General features: G+C 48.2%; 1 protein-coding gene across 3 annotated transcripts in view; it reads right to left on the reverse strand.

The window, feature by feature from the left end:
- Window positions 1–257: 257 nt before the first annotated feature.
- HK2 (hexokinase 2) overlaps window positions 258–23641 on the reverse strand; it is a 55213-nt gene continuing 31829 nt past the window's right edge. For 2 of the 3 annotated variants that reach the window (XM_036930645.2, XM_036930647.2), the window contains exons 4-18: window positions 21578–21697; window positions 20880–20975; window positions 19963–20062; window positions 19001–19184; window positions 16516–16671; window positions 15075–15353; window positions 13454–13758; window positions 11980–12128; window positions 11617–11736; window positions 8034–8129; window positions 7468–7567; window positions 7187–7370; window positions 5724–5879; window positions 4248–4481; window positions 258–2518 (exon numbers count right to left, since the gene is read on the reverse strand). In XM_036930645.2, coding sequence (XP_036786540.2) covers window positions 2374–2518; window positions 4248–4481; window positions 5724–5879; window positions 7187–7370; window positions 7468–7567; window positions 8034–8129; window positions 11617–11736; window positions 11980–12128; window positions 13454–13758; window positions 15075–15353; window positions 16516–16671; window positions 19001–19184; window positions 19963–20062; window positions 20880–20975; window positions 21578–21697 — 2424 coding nt within the window. In that variant the 3' untranslated portion in view covers window positions 258–2373. The remainder of the gene's footprint in view (window positions 2519–4247; window positions 4482–5723; window positions 5880–7186; window positions 7371–7467; window positions 7568–8033; window positions 8130–11616; window positions 11737–11979; window positions 12129–13453; window positions 13759–15074; window positions 15354–16515; window positions 16672–19000; window positions 19185–19962; window positions 20063–20879; window positions 20976–21577; window positions 21698–23641) is intronic. The other variant, XM_036930646.2, reaches the window with a different exon arrangement.

Here is a 23641-nt window from a genome sequence, read left to right on the forward strand (position 1 = left end):
GCATGGTTTTTCAGTGGTGCTTGAAATCTAAAGGCTCAAAGACAGCCTAGGAAAAGCCATAGCTCTTCCAGTTCCATTAAGACTAAATTTCTGGGAAGAGAAATACCTGCAGTCAAGGCCAGGTCTTGGCTGGACGCCATGCAAGCACATGCAGTCAAAATTGAGACACCCATCAGTTGTTCAGACTGGCCAGAAAACACTAATTACACCCCAAACATGACTGCACTCTTGAAAACGCTCATGAATCACACACTGAGTATTTTGAAAAACGTTAAAATTTATTAATAGTACTTAACATTACATAGTTAATTCAACTAGTTCTTTATTGTGCATGACAACATCTTCACTAGACTGAGTGCTTGAGGATTTGAGATCCACTTATGCAGTACATCCCAGTCAAAGGTGGAGATTCAGTGTATTTATATCAGGCAAAGCAGCGTCACCGAGGAACTGTCACCTAATTGTGGGAAGACCAACATTCAAATGCATTTTCCAGCATTCCTTTTTGGAAACCAGCAACACACCTTTAATAGTCATACATACAACTCTACCTTTAAGAAAATGTGCAATTTCACAGACGGTGCTTCTTTTTCAAGTTTAAAAGTTAAAATTTCTATCTATTTCTTAGGCATACCTAAATCTAGACACTCTTCTCAGTACAAGTTTGATGAATGTGTAAAAATTGGGTGCTTTTGTCGCATCTTACCATATTTGTTTGAATCCTTGCATCATATTCAATAGTGCCACAAGGCATTTCCTCTATCGTTTAGTATTCAGGCTTGATGTGTGTGGGTATGTGTGTATTTTAGGGCAAGTGGGCTTTCAGATTCAGAATCAACTGCACTCTCTTGAAAGTAGGGTCTGGAAGGCTTTATGCCACTCCCATCCCCAGATGTTTGAAATAAATACCTACCATGTATAAAAACAGCTCAGCCTAGAGAAGCCGGTACACACCGGACATGGAAAACAAAGGCTTCTTGTAAGACATTTAGAAAACAAACCGATTTTGTGAGGAGGTCACAAATCCACCGAAAGTGTTGTCCCTGAGGTTTTGTTTGTTCGATTGTTTTGGTTTGGTTTTGCTATCAAGAGTTAAACACAACTTTTAAAAATGTTTTTGGTAGCTTCCTTTGTCTTGTTAGAGATTTAAAATACTACTGACAGCCCTAAGGATGTAGTTTCCTAAACAATGAGTCTGTTTGAAAAGATTGCCATCTCCTTTGGTTAGCATCTAATGTGATATTGTCCCAGCGCAATCTCCAGACAGAGTAGCCATAGATGCTGTGGCTTCTTCAGGGCACAGGCCCTGCCTCTCTCATTCTGCAGGGAAAGGAGCCAGGAAGAGCTGCTTGCCCACTCACTCACTCACCCTGAAGAGGCTTCCCTTCTCTTCCTGCAGGCGAATGAGGTATTTCTAGTAACCAGTCCGTATCTCACCTTCTATCCTTTAACTATACTCATCTACTAATGAGGAAACCTTGTGTGTCTATATACATAACAAATTAACATATAAATACATTACATACAGTATCAAGATGAGGGAGCAAATGTAGTTCATGAACTAAATACATTTCAAACATAAATTAAGATGAAAATACAGTTGTTTCCACTTCCTCAGGAAAAAAATTTAAAAACAGACCAAAAAAGTCCGTCTCCCAAAGGTCCATTGCTCATGGATAACTCATGAACCCACGAGGAGATGTGAAAACAAGCCCATTCACAGGATGTATCAACTTGGGGCTTCCGTTTTGCTTGCTCCAACTCAGTATGCTTTGCTTCCAGGGACAACATCCATAGGAGCCCACCAGGCAAATGCTCGAAGCTGAGACTGAAGAGGGGCAGCCACATGGCCACCCATGGACTCCATGGATTTCCCTCCACTGCTGCCTCTCCCCACTACCCACGTTCTGCCTGTGGGAGAACCAGGCTCAAGTTAGTGGAGACCCCCCAGAACTGAGAGGTGAAACAGTACCAACCTCCATGCTGGGGGATGCTATCCATCTAGAAATGTCTGGGTCCAAGGTGAAGCAATGGTATCTTTTCATTTAGTGTCCCCATCCTATAGGGATTCTACAGGGACATGGAATTTGGCCAGGGGGTCTACTAAAGTTTAAAATTTGTTTTCAGTTTTAAGAAACAATGGGAATGGTTGTGACAAGTGTGGACAAATCCTTACTTCCAATTGTATTTATCTCAGGAGGGACAAGGCCTGGGCACCTAACTCTCCAGTGAGTATGAAGAGACAAAACCCCAAGCGACAGGGTCCTCTCTGCCAAGGGAAAGCCAAGGGATCTGTCTGTGACACAAGGGACGGCATCTGATAACTTAAAGCAGGGAACAGGGGGAAGCAAAGGTAGTCTCTTCCCACAGACTTTATCGCTGTCCAGCCTCACGGATGCGGCAGGCCACAGCAGTGATGAGAGCTGCACCCTTCCCACTGCCGTCCTCTGACTCCAGGAAGGACACATCACATCTCGGAGCCAGGTCCTTTACAGTCTCATGCATCACCTTGGCGAAGCTGGAGAGGTTGGGAGGAGAACACAGAAAGAAGACCTTAGTCATGACTGACTTGTGTCCTCAAAGATGAGACTGTAAGAAGTGAGGCTGGAAGCCCAGGAGTGGTTAAAGTGGTGAAGAGGTTGACAAGCTGCCACATATTAGACACTTACTGTGTACTGTGTATCGGAAAACGAGGCTTGGAGAGGCTGGCCATCTGCCCAAAATCTATGCCACACTAGGCAAGTAAGGAGCTAAGATTCAACTGTGGGACAACTGTCTGAGATTCTGGGGAGTTGTGTTCTTAAAACTAATCAGGGAAAGAGAAGTCATGGAAGCTGCAAGTATGTTGATAAGGTCTGGAGGGAAGGACAAAGCCCCACACATTCTATTTTCCGAGAGTATGGATTCACGTCTAGCTCAAAATGCCATTAAAGATAAAAGGAGCAGGCTTAGATGGGACTTCACGATGGGACAGATCATTTTGATATGGGGCTAGAGAAAGGGACTGTCATCATCTGCCCCAGCACAGCAGGGTCAGAATGGCCGGCCCCATCTGTGAAACCAATAGCTCAGCTCCTGCCACCCAAGTCCTCATCTGACACTGACACTCCTATTTTCAGAGATACTGATCACCAAGGAAAAGGCCTTACAACTTCTTCAAGGGCCACTCTTTTCACTAATTACAGACTCTGGGCAAGTCTCTCAACTCCTTGAACCAATCACGGTGAGAGCAGGCAACAAGTCATTTGAGGGGTCACCCTATCCTCACTCCATCCCACTTACCACCACCCAGGCCAGGCACACAGCTCTGCTCTTTTAACTTTGAGCTGAAAAGCTTCCAGGGGAAAGAAATTGGAGCTCTGACTTCAAAGTCATTTATTCAAACCATATGCAAATGAATGAAGAAGTGAGAAGATAAATGGTTGATGAGAAGAGAGAAAGGAGCAGAGATGGAGAAAGATAAGAAAATAATTAAAAGAAAAGAGAATTTAGCACTTTTATACTTAGGAGGAGGCAATGACATGGCACTTTTTCTATAAAGTGCCAGATGGTAGATATGCTCTCAGCTTTGTGCGCCAGCTTTAGAGCAGCCCCAGACAATGCATAAACAAGTGTGTGGGGCTGTGTTCCAATAAACCGTATTTACAAAAACAGTTATGGCTGTAATCTGCCAGCCCTCACTCTAGATTGTAGAAAGAAATCCTGCTCCAGAATTCCACTTTGTTTACTAGAATGTTCACAGGAGCACTGTTTATAACTAGAAATAATCCAAATATCCATTAGCCATAGGATGAACTACAGTACACTGCCCAGCCCTGAAAATTAATGACCGACAATTGCAAACGTCCACATGGATGCGTCTCAAAACCATAGACGCTGTCTGGGGAAAGCCAGTCACAAAGAAGAGAGGCTACATGAGTCCCCAGGATGGCAAGTCCAAAACCAGGCAGAACTAACATATACAGACATACAAAAGGGAGCAAGGGACTGAGCCGCCATCGACTTCCTCCTCCAGGGAAGAGGGGAGGGTGTGACTGGGGAGGGACTCAGGGGGGCTTCCACGCTCAGTACAACGCAGGCCTACTTCTGGTTGTCAATCTCTAAGTCAAAATAAACACTTTATATCATTATATACACTCTTCGGAATGTCTGATAATTTGCTGTAAAATAAGGCAGAAGGGAAAGCAAGGAAGAACAGAGAGATGGAGGGAGAAAGATGGACGGGGGAGTGGAGGTCAGGCACTCACTGAGGATGTAGCTTGTAGAGAGTCCCATCCACGCCCACTGTCACTTTGAGAGTGTCCAGCCCCCGGTTTTCTCGTATTTTGTCCACCACGGCGGCCATGCCTGCGCCACAAAGCTGGGCTGCTCGCCGCGCCACCACAGTGCACACCTCCTTCACGATGATGCTGTCGTCACAGGTGCCCTCGAGCCCCAAGTGGTGCAGGATGGCGCGGACCTGCAGCAGGGCCAGGCAGTCGCTGAGGCGAGAGGGAGACAGCAAGCGGTCAGTCACACGGAAGAGGGGCTGGTGGCCTGCCACCCCAGGGACCAGCTCCTTTATTAGGAGAGGTTCCTTGGGGACCTAGCCATCTGGCAACAGGGCAGAAAGGCCACTGCCCTGAGAGGTGGCTCCTGTTCTTGAACAAAGTTCAGGGCCCCGTGTTTGTCCCACTGGACCACAGAGACTCTTCCTGAGTGTGAGAGCAACACTTAGAAGAAACAGCTCCCTGTTCCACTTTGCCCAGGCAAGGTAGGGCACTGCAACTACAAAACTGACACTCAAAATGGAAGGAAAATCACTGTCAATGCATGCCACTCATTTGGAAATAATAAAGACAGTGATAATGCTTGTATGCAGCAAAGCTCTTCATAGCCATTTTCTCACTGGTGTTCATGAGTCAGCAGGACAAGTACCAGCCCCCCACATTAGATCCCTGCTCTATTTCGACCCCTGCCCCCGACCCAGGTTGGTTTCAGATCTACTGGTGTACTATTTACAGAAAAAATGGAAATAAAATTGTAAGGAGAAAGAAATCCTATTGTATAAAGGGAACTATTTTAGAAGCCTGGAATCATCTTCTTGCACACAGACATGCCAACTAGAACATATTCTTTCTATTCACCAGTATAGATAAATGCCCTAGGGCCCCACTCATATCAGTTGTCCAATTCCTGTTTTTCTACACAGCCTGTGAGGAATGCACAGCATTCATTTTCAAGGGGCTCTGAAATTCACTGTTCTCATGAGGCAGACTTTTCCACCATGAGACCGGAGGCCTTGCCTGGTGAGCGGCTGCACAGCGTATTTCTGCACTGCTGTCATGCAATCCTGGTTGCCCTGTTACTGTAGCTGACAGGTAAGAACCCTCCCTCTGAGCATAAATGCTTTAAAAGATTACCTTCCTCTGCGTATTCCAATTTATGCCTATGAGCAGGTATCTTTCTACCTTTGATGGTTAGTCTAAAACCCAACAATATGACATTTTTTCATGGGCTCATGCCAGCTCAGCATGATTATTCACGAGAATGCTAGGTATTTGTCCTTAAAATACCAGCATCCGTAAGGTACTTTACATAAGCACTATAGATATAATGTGTTTGCTACTAAAATGACCCTTAGGTAAGACATGCCCTGATCTTACTTGAGCTATGGAAATCCTTCAGTCTGTCCATGTGAAGGAGGATATGGTCCCACCCTACAGTGGGACCTAAATTCTTACCTCTCAATCTGAGACAGGAACTTGGTTTCAAAGATTCCCCTTGTCTTGAGCCGCTCTGAGATGCGGCCACGGAAGAGCAGCCCACGCTTGGTAAAATCAATGAGGATGTTTCGGACAATCTCACCCAAGTACATGCCACTGATCATTTTTTCGAACCTGTTAACGTGGGTAAGGTTTGTAGAGGTTAAGTAGGAAGGCGGTGGGATGTGCTGAGATGGCCAATGCATTAGAAGGTAGGGGCATGCAAATTCCCCATGTGGGAAAAGAAATGCTACTTGATTGATTCGGGCAGGATTTCTGGTGTGCACACACCACAGCCTTCATCAGAACTGACCACACTGCCAGTCCCAGGGGAGTCCTCGAGATTGACCCCACCTTCTGGGCTCGTCTCCTTTCCAAGGCTTATTCCCAATTCAAGAAGGAATCCATACCCAAACCCCACCACACTTCCAGGAAAAGGGTAGGATGCCGAGTCTCAATCCTTAACTGTACTAGGCATTTAGCATGATTTCTCTGCAACCTAATCAGTATCACTTCAATAACTAGTGCCAGCTGGAGACCCTGTCCTGCCACAGCTAAAAGTGGCATGAGGGTCTTTTGGCTCTGCACACTGCCTCTAGAAAAGTTGGTCACCAGGTCCAACCAAAACCCCATAGCCACTCCATCTTATCTTGCCCCTTCCCTTTAATGAATACATAAACCTGTATGGCCTCTGAGGCCTTTTAGCCTGTGACCTCTGTTCTTGACAAAGTATATTCTGCAGAACTATGGTCTCTGATTAATCCCCAGAAGACACTACATACATCTTCCTAACATGAAGTGTGCTCAATCTTACACTACTGTTTCTTGGCTCAGAGCTGCCCCACCCCACCCCACATACTAGGGGCTTCATGATGCTGGGGCTGGCGCCTCATCCAGTCCTGACAATAGGGGGCGCCACACAGCAGCTGGATGAAGGAGGAGGAAGAGCTTGTTCCGGGCAGCTTCCTGTCCCTGTGGGTGCTGCCTGAGAGGACTACACTTCTGCACCCTGGCAGCAGCCAGTGGCTCAACTGTCTGTTTTTCTTCACTTTCCGTAACCCAGATTTGAACACTCTCTGACCTGTTCTCAGTCGGGGTAGTGGGGGCCGCTTCTTACATTAACTCTGTGTTCCTCAGTGTCCCCTTTCGGTCTCTAAAACCTATGTGACCCATTCCCTGTAGGATATTCTCCTGGCAACTTCTAACTGTTGTGATTTGTTTTCCCAACTGAACTTTGAAAGCATCATAGTCCAAAAGGGAAAAAGGATTTAACCCAGAACTTTCCGGATGTATTTGACAAGAAACCCTTTCCAAGGAAATCTCTTCTATTAGCATCTCAAGTGAATGAGTGCCCTGGGATTTGTTGTGGTGGAGGATCTGCTCACTCATCACCCTCCAATTCTGGGGACACGTGCCAGGGCCACACACACTCAGGTACCTACTTCTGTTTGCCAGGGTTGAGAGAAAGCTCATCCACGGCCACATCAAACTCTGTGCGGAAGTCGTCTAGGCATCCATTGTCCCCAAAGGCCCCCCACTCCATGTTGACACACATCTGCCCCTCGTCACCGTCCACCAGCTCCACGTTCCGCATCTCCTCCATGTAGCAGGCATTGCTGCCTGTGCCTGCCAATCACATGAGGTCAGGGCCTCATCCAGCCCCATCCTCCCGCCCACCCCAAGCTGTGGGTCACAGCGCAGCAAGGACAGCCTGGGGCCTCACCCACAATGAGGCCGACTTCACAGTGAGGGTCTTCATAGCCACAGGTCATCATAGTCCCGACTGTGTCATTCACCACAGCAACCACATCCAGGTCAAACTCCTAGGAGGGCAAAAGCAGACCCCCTAGTCCACAGAGGAACTGCAATATTCTCCCTTCAGATGCTCGCAAGGGAGATTTATGTGCGTTTATCAGACCATCTTATACACACGACTCATTCTATTTTCATCAGGTCTCTGAACAATGCCACTTCCTCAGAGCAACCTCGCTGGTTGTGCTATTTAAAAGAGTGCCCTTCCCCAGCCCACTCACTCTGTCCTTGCCCCACTTCATCCTTCATCACAGCTCTACTCCACCTGGCATGGGCCTACAGGTTTGTTTACATAGTATGAGAGTTTGCGGTCATTCCTGAGTCCCCAGGGTCAATGGCAGGGCTGGACACGCAGTGGACATGCAGTCATTGCTGAGGGACTGAGTTAATTTTCCCCCTAACCAATGCAAATGTGCTCAACATCTCCCACCCTTTCCGAACCAGACCAGTTTGGGCCTCATGCCACGTCTCTCCCACCTCTCGCCGGTGGATGGCTTCCTTCAGCAGGGTGACCACATCCTCGCCCTCGCAGCCGGACGCCTTGAAGCCTTTAGTCCACTTGAGGAGAATGCTCTAAAAATCACACATGAGCATAGATGAGGATCTCAGAGAAGGGCTCCCAGGTTTCTCCCAGGGCACAGGCTGTGCCTCTAGTTCTCAACCTCACAAGTCATACAGATTCCCTTTCAAGACTGATCATCTCATCCACAAAGGAGTCTTAACCTGTTTCACTTACTTGGATTTATTGAGCACTGACCATGCATGCGGCTCCATCATTTAATCCTCACAGCAAACTGGTGAAATATTTATCTATCACGCCCCTTTTATAGGTAACTGCAGCTCTGGAGTGACTCACCCAGGGCCCACAGCTTGCGGGAGGGGCGAACTCACCACAGGCCCACCGACAGTAATGGCTGGGCCTGTAAGCACCACACCACTGCCCCTGCCTGTGACTTGAGTTCTATATACTTATTTATTTCACTGAGAAAAGCCATTTATTTACATCAAAAGGGTTGGAGTATATCTCTTCATTTCCAAACTCCATTGTGGAGTGAACATCCCTTAGTTGGGATGACATCTGGCTTCACCACCACCCAGTAAGGGAAGCACTCCAGGCTCCTCAGAGCCACCAAAGGCCTCTCACCTTTAACATGGCCCTTCGCTGTGTCACAGGGCCCTCTGGGAGCAGATACCTAGTGACTTTGAATGTGGGAGAACTTTCTCAAGAATGTTTCCTGGTTCCCTCTTAGCTGCTGCAGCCCAGCAGAGAACAAGTGTCAAGAACTCCTAGCCCATTCCTGTGTGACCAGAATCCATAAAAGGGCTATGTGCTTGCTTTCCACTCACTTTCATGGCTTCTGCAGGCCTTGCTCAACTGCTCATGCTCACCAGCCTGGCATTTCATGGCCCAGGAGTCTGGTATCACAAGTCAACTGGGATATGTCACACTGTGTTCAGATCCCAGGAGATTTGGAAAAACCAAGTACAAGTACTATGCCAGTCAGTGCTCTGGTCTACATACCTCCATCCAAACAACTGTGTGCTTATCTCCACTGAACTTTATTGTGTACAAACTAGCTTCACATCTCTTGACAGAATTTTCTATTTGGCACTCTCAAGTTTACAGAATGTTCAAGTAACATTCCAAGTGGTTACTTGAACCCCGAGCGCCAGGGAGACTTGCCCCAGGCCACCAGTCAGTCAAGGCAGCTGAAGACTTCTGGGCCTCAGCACCTGATTTTCCCGTAACAGGATGACCTCACCAGAACAGAAGCCTGCTTAGAGATAAGATAGAACAACAGAATCTGGCTTCTGCCTTACTGCTCTGACTTTTTACAGTTCTAGACTGAATACATGCTCCTTGCAGAAACTTAGAACACAGAGAATAAAACTAATACAATGACCTAGAATCCTACAGTTCAGGAAGAAACAGCTAATGTGTCTTGGGGCCACCTGATAAATATATAAAGAAAAATACATATTGACATGAAGAGCAAGATGTGTGTGCTTAAAAATATTTCAGTAGGAAAGTGTAGATGTATATATACTGGAGTGTTATATTTTTATCTTCCTATTAATCATATTTTTGGTATGTTTCTTCAGAGATAATATTTTTCTTAAAAGCTTTTAGTTTTAACACCAGTATTTTCCCATATCACTGAAATTTCTTTTAAAAAGCTAGCTAGTTGCAGCTATGAGGCAGTAAATGGCTCATAATTTATTAACTATTGCTTGACTGTTGAACCATTAGATTTATTTCAAATGTCTCTGTTATAATAAGTAATGTTTCATTAAATATCACAAAACTATTTATCCACATGCTTGATAATTCCCTTTGGGAAACTGATGCAAATGAGAAGGTTGAAATCCCAGTACACTGACACGGAAAAAAATAATATGCTGAGGCAAAGGAATTAGAAAGCTTATAGAGAGGGAATTGGAGGAAGGGGTCAAAAGGTACAAGCTTCCAGTTATAAGACAAGTAAGTACTGGGGATGTATGTACTGCACAGCAAGGTGCCGACAGCTAAACTACTCTGGCATATCTGAAAGTTGTTAAGAGAGTATATCCTAAGAGTTCTCATCACAAGGGAAAAAATATTTTTTTTCCTTTGCTATTTTCTTAAATCTATATGATATGATGGACATTACTGAAACATTGTGAAGATCATTTCACGATCTAGGTTAAATAAGTCAAATCATTATGCCATACATATTAAACTTACATTCTGTTACATGTCACCTCAAAACTGGAGGAAAAAAAAAGAAAAGAAGAGCTGAAAGCAACATTGAACAAATGTTGATTGATATATATTTGGAAACACTGGGTTAGGCAGGGTTTTTTCTTTGCAGGAGGTCCTAAACCTTAACTGTACTAGTACATCTGGTATATTTAGCTCCCAGAGGGGAGGAAAAGGAAGCATTTACAGAACTCAGCTGAACAACATGGGCTGCTGTGCCAGGGACCTTGTGGGCAATGTTGGCTTTTCTTACCACTGGGCCAGCTCACAGTACCTGTGACTTGTCACACCTGCATGCCCTTCTCCTGCCTGGCCTGCCCACCTTTCTTCCCCATCAACTCCTTCTGACTTGGATGATCCAAGTATTCCTCATGCTTTCCAAGTATAAGCTCAGTTTAACATCACACGGCACATCCTCAGGGCTCTGGCATCCCACTGGTGCCACACTCCAAATAGCAGCTCTTGCTTTTCTGAGCTCCCTTCACCAGCCCAGTTGGTCTGTAATCACCTAAAGCAGGAACCATGTCTTTTGTACCCGGCAACTCCGTCCACAGCAGTGTCCACTTGTAGCACGCATATAAGCTTCTAGACCAACTGAGACAAAGGAACAACTGCTTAAATAACAACATTATAGCATTCTGACATCTAATTTACCAGTCACTGAACCAGGTCAAGCCCAACCATAACCTATGCAGGTCTCCTACGCTTCTCAACACACCCACATCCAGAACTGGGAGCGCCAGATCTGCAACCACCTGCTTCATTCATCCAAGGCAAATTGAAAGAGAATGAAAAGCAAAGGGGAGACTAGAGAAGTGCCAGGGCATCTAAACCACAGGAGAAGAATGAAATGTCCTGGTCCTAAAACAAGTGCCTGAGGAGCAGTTGAGCATAATCAAGAGCATGGGCTCAGGCATCAGGCAAAGAGACTTCACATCTTGGCCTGGCCACTCCTAAGCTTTATCTGGTGCAAGGTACTTGGTACCTCTGTAGAGACGCTGTTTTCCTTTCTGCAAAATGGGTATGTGAACACCTACGTTATATGGTTGCTGTGAGGGTTAAATGAGAGAGCGCACACAGGAAGCCTAGCATGGTCCTGGCATAGAGTGCCTAAAAAGTATAGTTAATACTGTGATTGGCATCATCCCAAAGATTGTTTCCTACTAGACCTACACCAGCTCTGACTTACTCAGCAGGTCCCTCCTCACTACTGGTCACTTATGCCCTTCTTTCTCCCACTCAGCTCAACTTTCTCCCCTGCTCCAAACCCTGGCTGGTTTAGAGTCAGCAAAGGAGAGCTGTCCAAGAAGGCACCGTTACCTCATCCAGGCTGTTCTGCTGGCAGGGGAAAGAGAAGGTGAAGCCCAGAGGCAGTGACACACCCTTCATGCCCATGTACTCAAGGAAGTCAGCGATGCACTGGACAATGTGGTCAAAGAGCTGCAGGGAGAAGGTGGGCTCTGAGGGAGGGTGCCCAGGCCAGGGCACACTGCCCCCCCAGGGTCTGAGCACAAATTCGAGGGCCACACACAGAAGGAATGCAAGCTCAGGCACAGACCTGAGGAAAGACCAGGACATGGCCCTGGCCCACATAGCCTTCACCAGAACCATGGGTGAGAAGAGACAGCACTGTCCTCCCCGGTGAGAAGTGGGTCCTCTACCAGAGGTGCCACCCTGCCTTACCTCATCCCCAGTGCCATGCATGATCTCCTGTGGGATAGAGTAGATCTTGTTGTGCATCTCCACGCCACGTCGCTTCCCGTTTCGCACACGCACCAGCAGGACCCGGAAATTGGTTCCCCCGAGGTCCAAGGCCAGGAAGTCACCTTTCTCTGGAAAACAGACCCAGAATGGCGATGTGTCAGGGCATCACTGCTTCACAACAGCAGACGGGGAGCATCTAAAGCACCTTCTACTGATGGGGAGTGCTCCCGGGATCCCCTCCACAACTCCTGGTGGTGGACTATGAGATCCAACTAACAAAAAGTAAGATTCCCGGAACCTGTTGGCTTCTAAGTGGTTCTCATGAGTTCAAGTGACAAGGCCTCAGAAGTTCCAATGGGCTCTGCAGGACATGGGAAGTAGCAATACATACACTCAAAGATATCCAAGCCTGCCATTCATGCTGAACTGAAGGCCACCTTATGTTAGGTTCTAGAATAGGGAAGGAACAGCAGAGTACAACTCTTTAAAGGAAGTTCAAGGGAAATCTTATTAAATGAGAAAACCCTCCTTTGTTGGCCAATCAAAATATGCTACGTGCCTCACACACAGTCCCCAGGCAACCCTCGGGCAGCCCTGACAGGGAAGCTTGCATTCCCATCTGAAGGAAGATCAAGCCCTGGCTGAGCTAGGCTGAGTCACTTGCTCAGGGCCACACAGCCAGACGGGGGTTGAGCAGGGACCAAGTCCCAGCCTCTATGCCTGGAACCTGTACCAACTGCGCCACAATGGCCTGCTCAGTGATCATTTTCTCTGCATTGGGAAAGACTGCCATTTCTTGGGTTGCAAGACCTAAACCATGGGTCAGTGATCTTTATCTGCAAAGGGCTGAGCAGTAAACATTTCAGGCCCTGGGAACCATAGTATCTGCTGCAACCACATGGGTTTGCCGTGGTTGTACAAAGTGACCCTAACAATACGCAGACAAAGGGGCATGGACGAGTACTAATAAAAATTTACAAAAATAGGCACTGGGGCCAGATTTAGCCCATAGGCCTTACTTTGCCAACCTCAGACCTAGGGCTTACAAGAGCTGGCCCCTGGAACCAGAATTCCTGGGTTTGAATACCAGCTCTGCTGTTTTCTCCCTTGGGTGGGTTTTTTTAACTCTCTGTGCCTCAGTTTTGTGCCAAACATAATAGTTTGTTAATAAGCAAAATGAACTACTAATCTCTGTAACAATTAAAAATGAAATGAATTCATATACGTAAAATGCTTAACAAATAATAGACACTCAATAAGTATTTACTCTTATTATTGTTCAATTCTTAGCAGAGGAATGAATTCCTTGATGAACACTTGAATTCCCCTGTACTATATGTGAAACATGCTCTGTCCTAAATACCTAATGCTAAGGCTAAGGGAGTCCTCTCAGAGCATCAACACCAGGATGAGGGCCCACCATGGTGAGTTGGGTGGCAGCCCTGCCAGGTACCTGTGCCATCAGGGGTAGCACACACGTAGGTGGGCAGCATCTTGACGGGGGCAGTGGCATGAGTCTCCTTGCTCAGACCTCGCTCCATTTCTACTTTCATCCTCCTCTTGACCTCCAGCAGCTGCTCACGGCTCAGCTTCAGAGGCTCCAGGGTCTTCTGGCGAACTCGGTGTTGGTCAGCCAGCCGGTGGGCCACTGCCGTCACCATGGCTGCCCCCTTGCCGCTGCCATCTTCAGAGCGGAGGAAGCGGACATCACAGTCGGGCACTAGGCGCCGCACAGTCTTGTGAAGGCGCTTGGCGAAACTGCAGTCATGGAGATAGGGCAAGAGACAGTGTCCATGGTTATGGTCAGTGGTGCAAATGGCTGGGGCAGTAGCTCACCAGCCCACATGCCAGGAGGCACCTGCAGGAGTGGACATCCTCTCCCCACACTTTCCCAAGTTCAAGGTGACTGTATAAAAGCTCAGATCTTCAACTGTGACCACCCTGGCTGGGCTTAATGCCTGCTGAAAGGATCCTTCTAGGATGCCACTATCCCCTGTGTGCAGTCACATAATATTCTTCCCACAGGCCACAGCTCCTCTGCCCATTATGTCAGCCCTTTGCTGGAGCAGCCCAATGGAGTCAGGTGATTCTGACACCAACCGCCATTCACGTTCCGTTACTCATTTCACTCGAGATGCCTGGGAAAGACCCAAAATAGAAATGGTAGAAACAGTCTTCTGGACTCTGGACTCTCTTTGGCCAGTTTCTGTCAATGATCCCAAAGGTGTCTGAACAGCTAAAGACAACAGGTATGTTCATCAAGAAGTTCTAAGTGGTGGCTGCTGGGAGCCATGGTCCCCAGCGCCTCCCCACTCCAGCTGTGGTCTGGGGGCCAGCGCATCACTGGAGGCTGTTAGAGATTCAGAATCTCAGACTGAACTCAGACCTTATGAATCAGCATCTGCCTCTTAACAAGATCCCCAGGTGATCTGTGTGCACCTTCAAGTGTTTGAAGCACTGGACTTGGAAACTAGGGAATAATAGGGCTAAGACCTTCTGCATCAATTCAGTTAATGAAGGCCCATTGCCTTGGCACTCATATTAGGTGAAATTAATGGGATAATGAAGCAGGAAAAATAGAGATCTTCCATGTCTCAACTGAAATTTGAATATTTTGGTGCTTATGACCCGAGAGATCAAAACACAGAGGGCAGGGAAGGATCATTTCAATACCCAGGTCAGCCAGAGAGGCTGGTAACCCATGGGGCTGGGAGTGCCACTGGTAGAGGGAATAGCACCTGATGACCATCAAGAAACAATGAGAGTCGGAGAAGCGCATAGAAAGACACTATCTCTCCTATACAAGAGGGTGCCGTAAAGACCCCCATGCCAGGAGAGCCCGAGTAGAGGCCATTGTTGGCAGCCTTCAGAAATCACCCACACCAGGCCAGGGACAACTTGCCCAGTTGGGGGCTTTTTCCCTACAAAGCCCCTCAAATCCATGATCCATCTCAGCCATCTCCAAATGCAAAACAGAGTTGGCCTGTGAGGTCACTGGAGTCACTCTTGAGCCTGTCAGGGACCCCCAAGTGCTCTGGCACTCAGTCACTCCAGGCCCCAGGATGTGGACTCACTGAGGGTGTTTCTTGTAGACAGAGCCATCAACCCCGATGGTAGAGCGCAGCCGCTCCTTGCCAGCCTTGTTCTCCTTGATGCGCTGCAGCACAGCCGCCAGCGTGGCGGCGCACAGGCTGGCTGAGCGTGTGGACACGATCTGGCAGATCCGGTGAATGGCCACGCAGTCCTCCTGTGTCGGGTCCATGCCCAGCCGCACTAGGACCTCACGGGCCTTCCGGACACCATCCTTCTCCCTGGGAAACAGGAAGGCAGCAGGTGGGCACATGTCCAATTCACTGCGGCCCAAGAGTGGCAGGCATGTGACCTGACAAGGAAATCCCTCAGCTCCAGCAAACGCCTCCTCCCAGTGAGGGCAGTTACCCACGTCACTGCTCAGCCCCCCATTGGCGTAAAACAAGGTGGAGGCATTGGGGGACACAACACAGCCAAACTGAGGCTCCACTCCCAGACACACACACACACACACACACAGTTTCACTGACTGAGAACACTGTATGTATGTGTGAGTTTGTGCTACGTCTGCTTGTCTTGGGGAACAGTACCCCTGCCAAACCACCTCTGGCTGTGTGTGGCAGCTGTGGAGCCCACCCTATTTTCTCTCTACAAAGCAGCCAACAGTCCACTGTGCTTCACAATGGAGTGGCCTCTGCTTTATCTTGTGCTAAAGACAGTGTGAAAGCTGGTGCCAGGAGACTGGCACTTCTAAGGGGAGCTAAGTGCCTCACAAATGTGTGTGCTCTCATCCCCAGGCAGGCACAGTTCCTTCATGAAGCTCCACTTAAACTCGGGCGAACTGCTTCACCGCTCCCTTTAGTACCAAGGCACCCTCTCTCCACCACCTGATCCACCCAAAGGGCCTCCCCAAGTGACAAGTGAAAGTCTCGAGAACAGAAAACTAGGTCCAGCTCCTTGGATATTGTTCACTGAAAAACAAAAACCAGGCCATCCTCATTCCCATTCCAGCCGCACTGTGAAAATTCAGACCTCAGCTCTACCTGCTGGAACTAAATGGGTGAGGACCCAGCTTTCTGGGATGAAGCAGGAGTCAGGATAGAGCCCTTCCGGCAAGAGAGAATGAAATGTCAGAACTTCAGGAGAAGGGGAAGGAAATAGATGCAAATGAGTTGTTAAGGGGTCGACTAGGAGCCTCCAGCATTAAGCCATGCCACGCCCCCATGGCCAGGCAGGAATGCGAGTGCAGTACTCCTGCACACAGAGGCCAGGTGTTCCAACACCTTGAGTCACTTTGGTAGTCAGCACACCCAAAACGTACAAGACTATCTGGTAAGTGAAATTAAACCACAGGCCCGCCATGTCCCATCCTGAGCAAGACTCTCTTGCTGTCCACATTCTAATGTCCAGTGCCTTTACTCATTCCCCAACTGCCTGTCCACTCTTTTGGGGACCCAGTGAACAGAGAAGGCCCCAAAAGCTTACCCTTCAATATCGGAAACATCTTTGGTCTCAAAGTGGCCAGTTGTGAGGAGTTCCGGGCTGAGCTTCCCCCCGAAAAGCAGCTCCTCCTTGGCCATTTTCACCAGGATAAGCCTTACCAATTCCCCCATGTACATCCCACTGATCATCTTCTCAAATCTGCAGGGAGATACACACCATAAAATCAGTAAAGTCCCTGCTGTCAACGAACTCACAGCTCCCCTGTGGAGGCAACACACACACACAGGGCAGGCACACAGTTAAGTGTTAATGTGTGTGGCACTGACTAGAAATGAGGTGTGCAGAGAAGCACAGGCTCCAGTGGGGCAGGAGGGGCCAGGGAACTGGGGCTTTCTCTGCAGCGGCACAGAGTGGAGAAGTCTGGGCCTTTGCAGCCAAACTACACATCCAGAGAATGTGGAACATTCTGGAACAGCCTGAATTTTAGGTAAAGTAAGGTACATGTAGGGTAGTGCTTGTGTACAAATTTTTCTCTAGCAAGGAAATGCGTTTTTAAAATGAAACCTTATATATAGAACCTCAATTTTTATTTACAAGAGAAAAAGGAAGTCAGTCTGATTAAATGTGGGGGACAGGCCCAGCAACTCATCTCCTTGTACTGCCCCTCCCCTTGCAAGGACATTTATGGATTCCTAAGAAAACAGCATGAAAAAAAACCCTGGGTGGAGCTGGTGGTGTGATGGAGCAAGACTTGAGGGCAGGTTGGAACAGGCAGTAAGGAGGTCTAGGTGTCAAATGGTCTTAGGAATCTGGGAGTGAGACATCTTGGAAGTTTCTGAGCAGGCAGGTGACAAGACAAAGGCATGTTTTAGAAAAGCAGAGGCATGTCCCCAGGCTGAGGGTATTAGGGTAGTTCATTTTTTCAACACTAGGTGACGCTGTTTTCTTTAGAAGATAGTCTTTCTGGCTCAGACAAGGTAACCAGAGAAACCAAGCCCTTAAAATTCTTCTTGGCCAAAATTAGGCCCTTTCTTGGTAGCTCAGAAAGGATTTGGGTCCTAGAGAGAGAAGAGGCACCTAGAGCCTGTGGGTACTAACTAGGCAGCGCTTCAGCGAGGAGGCCCAGAGCAAGGGTGTGGAAGGGAGGAAGCCAGGCCCTCAGAAGGTAACTTGCTCAAGACCCAAGGCCAGGTATGGCAGAACTGGAGCTAAGGGCAGACCTGCCAAAACTGCTTGAGCAGAGGGTGCATTTAGCATGTTTAAGCACCAGCTCAGGCACACTGCCTGGGAGGCAGACTGGCTTCAGGAGTGAGGGACTCAGGTGTCTGCTTCTGCACTTGTCTGAAATATCTGGTTCTATGGGAGGAGATAAGGGGAGGGGGCCAGTGGGGCTCCGAGGTGTGGGTCGTTTCTTAAAGCTTTTATTCCGGTTTTTAAAAACACTTTGTGTTAGTCAGTGTTTGGAAAATATTTATTTAGAAACAAAGAGTGAAGAAAAGTTCCCACATGAGCTCGATCATGACGTCAGGGCTACCTTGGCTGACATGTCGGTATATGTCCTCCTGTGACTTATCTAAGGCTAAACCAGCAGTGTGTTACTAAGAGCGGCCTGGCAATTCTGTCTCCTGACACTTCAAAGGGCATAGAGCTCCTTGGAGTGGCTTGGGCATGCCTCATTCGTGGAAGCATTGAGCGAGTGACTTTTCAGTCCATTAATTTCCCACCAGCCACGGGCAGACACAGCCAGTATGTTCCTATGAAAGTTACAAGTAAATGGACTCACATTTCAACATATGAGAGAAGCTTGTGACTTAAATAAACCATGCTTTGAGGAAGCAAGGACTTTCCCAGAAGGAAAAGGCTCCCTACCACCAAGCTGGTGAAAAGCTGTCTTGCACAAAGCATTTTTGCAATTGCCCACAGAACTTGCAATAATCCTGTTTCAAGATCTTTAATGGGAATTGGCAAATGTTTGTGGGAGTGAAATAATGGTTTCTGAGTCAAAAGCAACTAAAAACCAAGTCTGACCAGGCTGGAGAGTATAACATTCAGGGTCCAAAATGTTGGAGGCCCTCCTCCAGTCCACCCAGGAACCTGGCTGGGCCACTGGTCCAGGGAGGGCAGCCAAGGAGGTTCCTTAGCCAGCTTTTCCGCAGGCCTTGAGTCTACCTGCAGCCAGGGCAGGAGGCCCTGGAGCTCTGTGGGGTCTAGCCTTGCTCACAGGCAGCTCTACGGGAGGTCTGAATCAGAGCCTCAGCCAGTAATTAGGAGCCAACAGTCACAGCCTCATCCTCTGAGCAGTGACCGGGGTGGGCGCCACGGAAGGAGCTTTCAGAGACCCTAGTCTTGGCCATCTCAACCCGAATCTTCTTATGTGGCCCACAGACTGTTTCTAGAGACAACTTACAAATTGAAGGTGGAAAGAAAGAACAGGACCACACACTCAGAATGTGACATAAAATGACTCTTCTGGAGGCCACAGCCTCAGTTCCCAAGCCCACCCCCACACCGGGGGTGCTCTGCTCACAGCTGCTTCCCAGGGTTCAGGGAGCCCATGTCGATCTCCTGGTCAAACTCGGTACGGAAGTCGTCAAGCACACCGTCATCACCAAAGGCCCCCCATTCCATGTTGATACACATCCGCCCCTCGTCACCCTCCACCATGTCGATGTGTCGCATCTCCTCCATGTAGCAGGCATTGCTGCCCGTACCTGCCAAACCAAGGGGCTGCTCAGCTCCCGCCCGCACATCCTCTCTGGAGCCCCCTCTCCCTCTTAGCCCACCATCCTGAGACTGCCCAAGGTGGCTGGGATTCTTCAGAGCTGACTCCCGGGGCATCCCAACACGGTCCAATACACTGCCATCCTCAATCCCGCAAGTTCTGGCTCAGCCCTCCCACGTGATCGTACCATCATCATCTAAGAGAAAGCACGGAGGAGCACCCAGACCATGGACGCCTCCTCTCCTCCCGGCTCCCACGCCCCCCGCCGGCCTGCACCAGCTCTGACGCCCAGGGCTCACTCACCCCATCATCTTCTAACAGGAAGCAGGAGGACCACCCAGGCCATGAACACCTCCTCTCCTCCCAGCTCCCACGCCCCCCGCCAGCCTGCACCAGCCCTGACGCCCAGGGCTCACCCCGTCATCTTCTAACAGGAAGCACAAGGACCACCCAGGCCATGGACGCCTCCTCTCCTCCCGGCTCCCATGCCCCCCGCCGGCCTGCACCAGCCCTAACACCCAGGGCTCTCTCACCCCGTCATCTTCTAACAGGAAGCACGAGGACCACCCAGGCCATGGACGCCTGCCTCCTCTCCTCCCGGCTCCCACACCCCCCGCTGGCCCGCGCCAGCCCTGACGCCCAGGGCTCACCCCATCATCTTCTAACAGGAAACATGAGGACCACCCAGGCCATGGACGCCTCCTCTCCTCCCGGCTCCCACGCCCCCCGCAGGCCTGCACCAGCCCTGACACCCAGGGCTCACTCACCCACAATGAGGCCGATCTCGCAGTTCTGGTCATCATAGCCACAGGTCATCATGGTCCCAACGGTGTCATTCACCACGGCCACAATATCAATATCAAAGTCCTGCAGAGATTAAAGGGGGCTCTGGCCTTCTCCATCACAGACAGGTCCCAAGAGATAGAAGACCAGCAGGACACACAGCTCGGGAGCAACAGGGCTGCACTTACCAATCCTACTTAGAGCCAGGGCAGGTTGGAGCTGGAAACCAGGTCCAGACCCAGTCTTACAGCAACGACTCACTCCCCACCCTGCTGTCCTCACACGGAGGACTCCAGCACTGTGGTCTAGTTTACAGCCATCACTGTGCTGAGATGAGCCCATCTTGTCACTGTCTCCTTCTTTTCTTTCCTCGTTTCTTTCTCCCTCCCTCTGTCCCCATGACTCCTGCAACAATACCTTTGTCTTATGTTCTCTCTGCCCCATTCCACTCTAATGCCAACATCATCCCAACTTTCTTACTTGAAAATGATATTCAAGTCTTCTTCGGGTTAAAGACTAAAGGATTTCTCTTGCACCAAGGCTGAGTGCTATCTATCCTGCTAATCAGGAGACCCCAAAGACATCTGATCCTATGTAAGCTCACTGGTGTGGTATAATCATTTTGCAGTATATGCATGCCAAGTCATTATGCAGTATACCTCAAACTTATACAGCACCCTATGTCAATTATACCTCTATAAAACTGGAAAAAAAATTAAAAATTAAAAAATATTATTGGGTAGGCGTAATGGGAAGGAAGAAAACCTCTCCTTAAGACCCACAAACAATTCTCACACTGACTTGAGGACAGACTGGGAAAGACTTCAGAATGGACCCAAAAGAATGTAAAGAGCCTCTGGACCCAAGTTCCTGGCTCCCCACCCCTGCCCCCCCTACTCACCCCTCTCCTCTGGATGGCTTTTCGGATCAGAGTAACCACATCTTTACCTTCCACGCCACTGGACTTGAACCCCTTGGTCCACGACACCAGGAAACTCTGGGAAAAGACCAAGGAATGAACACCGATTCCTTACAAACTCAGACCATACCCCCAAACAACCACTGGTGGAGAATTCTGCCACGGGGCTTAAGTTTAGTGTACCACTGCTTCCTGACTAGCCTAGGAAGGAGAAACTCAGTTCCCACCAAAGAGCCATAAAGGAGATCAAATGAATGATTCCTTCAGGATCTACTGCCCCCAGGAAGTGGAAAAAGCAAGTATAGGACTGCCAAAATAAGATACTGTACCCTTTCATTATTAACTCCCCAGACATCTTTCTTCCAAGGATCTTTATAATACTTTAGATTAAAGGAATTCCTAACTATTTTCTCATTCCTGTTTCCCTAAGAGAGATATGACAACATGCAATGTGTGTGGGGTTGCACTGTCCTTTGAGGAGAGGGTGATGAAGACCTCCTTCTCTGATACTTCTTCACACCCACACACACTCACCCAGGACACAGCTCCCACACTCAGACCTCATCCACACCGCCATCAGAGCCATCTCAAACATGACAGCAGCAGGTGGCTCAAGAGTTCTTCCCAGTCCTCCTACCCAAAGAGTGAAGCAACAGAACTATACAAACAACTCATCTTACCTCGTCTAGTTTCGTCTGGTGGCAGGGGAATGAGAAGGTAAAACCCAAGGGGAGCTTCTTCTCTTTGATTTGCAGCTTATCCATGAAGTTAGCCAGGCATTCGGCAATGTGGTCAAATAGCTACGGGCACACAGCACAGGAAGATGAGCAGGGAGGCAGGATAACAGAGATGAAGAGCATGGGCTTTGGCTCAGAAAGTAACTAGTCTAATGTGTGCAAGCTATGTATCCCCTCTGAAGTCTTAATTGCTTATCTATAAAATAGGGGTGATAACTATAACAGCCCTCACAGAGTTACCAAAATGATTAAATGAGTCAATACATATAAGAGCATAACATTAGTGATTAAATACTGTCTTCCACTTAAGCCATTTATCCAAACCACTGTCAAAAGAAGACAGTGAGGCAGGAGAAATCACAGCCAAAGCTAATAAGAAAGTCATCTCATGCCCTGGGAATAGAACATCCTTTGGTGACACTGTCAGAACCCCCCCTTGACATGGATGCACAGCTGATGGTCTTACCAGAAAGGGCAGCCCATCTCACTGCCAAGAAGTATTTTAGCATCCCCATCTCTTGTGAATGGGGGAGAGGAGGGGACATTCTCTGTTGGCATTCTGATTGAATGTCAACAACTTAATAAAAATATAAGTAACTTTTAGATTTTTCCTCCACTCCAGAAAACTACTTTCCTGTGGGCAATTCAAATAAGCTATCTTTGTTTTCTATCTTCAAAATGGAACACCCAGTGAGCCCATGAAGAGTGCTGAAGAATGAACAGAGTTTTGTGGATGGGCAACCTCATAACCATGCTAAGAAGGACCTGCAACTCCTAAGAAAAATCCTACACCTAAGAAAAAGCTGTATTTACAGTCACCCAGGCTTTCAATCAATCCAAAGCCCACAGACCCATGGCTTCCTTTTGCCCACCAAGCATCCTCAAAGACAAGTTGGTGACACCTTCAGGTACTTAAAGACTGAGGCCAGGGGCGCTGAGGTGCAAAGAGTAAGCAAAGGTTGACCAGATGGCAAAGCTCTAAACCCAAAGTGGGTGGAAGAAGACCACATTCCTTTTCCTCTCCAGGCAGGAGCAACAGTCTCCACTAATCCAGGCATTCCTGAAGTGTGGGCCTGGACCAGCAGCATCCCCACCATCATGTTAGAAGTGCAGGTCTTAGGGTCGAAACCCAAACCTGCCAAATCAGAAATTGTGGGGTTGGGCCCTCCAAGCAACCCTGAAGTAGTGGCTTGAGAACCCCTACACTAAACCACAAAAAGTATTTGCATTACAAGGGAACTGAGAAGCTGGGGTGGCAGGTAGATTGAGAGGCCCGCCGACTCCTCAGATATCTGGAGTATGCTCAGTAGAAGGGATCCAGGAAGACAAGGCCACCCTCACATAGGTGGGCAGCTCTAACTGAACTTCCTGCACCAGTCCTGTCCCTCTATCTGATCACATTGCAAAATTAACCTCAGCAAATGCTGAAACTCAATCTCCAAACCAAAACATTCTCAACAGCAAAGGCAGGCAGTGACAGGGCTCACTCACCAGTACACAGATGTCAACTCCCTTAAGTAGAGGGCAAGTATTTTAATATGTAAATAGGGTATCTAGATACATAGTCAGCAAGTTCTGTTCTTCTGATGGGAAGCTGATGGAAGCCAAAATTTACAATATGGTTAAACAAACCCCCAGTACCTTCTTGTTGGTACTCTAGTCAAAATGATCTTTAGTGTAACTAGTTTTTATCCAGAAAAAGAAAGTTGCAGAAGCTGTACAAAGAGATGAGGCCAATCACCAGACATGGAAGGAGTGGGAGCTTTCGAAGGCGGAATGCGAAATGATTTCCCCTCGCTCATCCCCGTTCACTGTTCTCTTCCAATTGTACTGCCAACAGGAAGAGGCAGAAAAAAATAGAGACAATGAACAGGCATTAAATAATGCACTGCCCAATACAGTAGCCACTAGGCATCTGCGGCTATTTCAGTTCATCAGAATTTTTAAAAACTGAAGTCAGTTCCACATTCCAAGTGCTCACTACAGTAGTGAGTGGCTTCCATGCGG

Source organism: Manis pentadactyla, chromosome 2 (genome assembly GCF_030020395.1).
Source record: "Manis pentadactyla isolate mManPen7 chromosome 2, mManPen7.hap1, whole genome shotgun sequence".
In the NCBI taxonomy this organism is placed as follows: Eukaryota; Metazoa; Chordata; class Mammalia; order Pholidota; family Manidae; genus Manis; species Manis pentadactyla.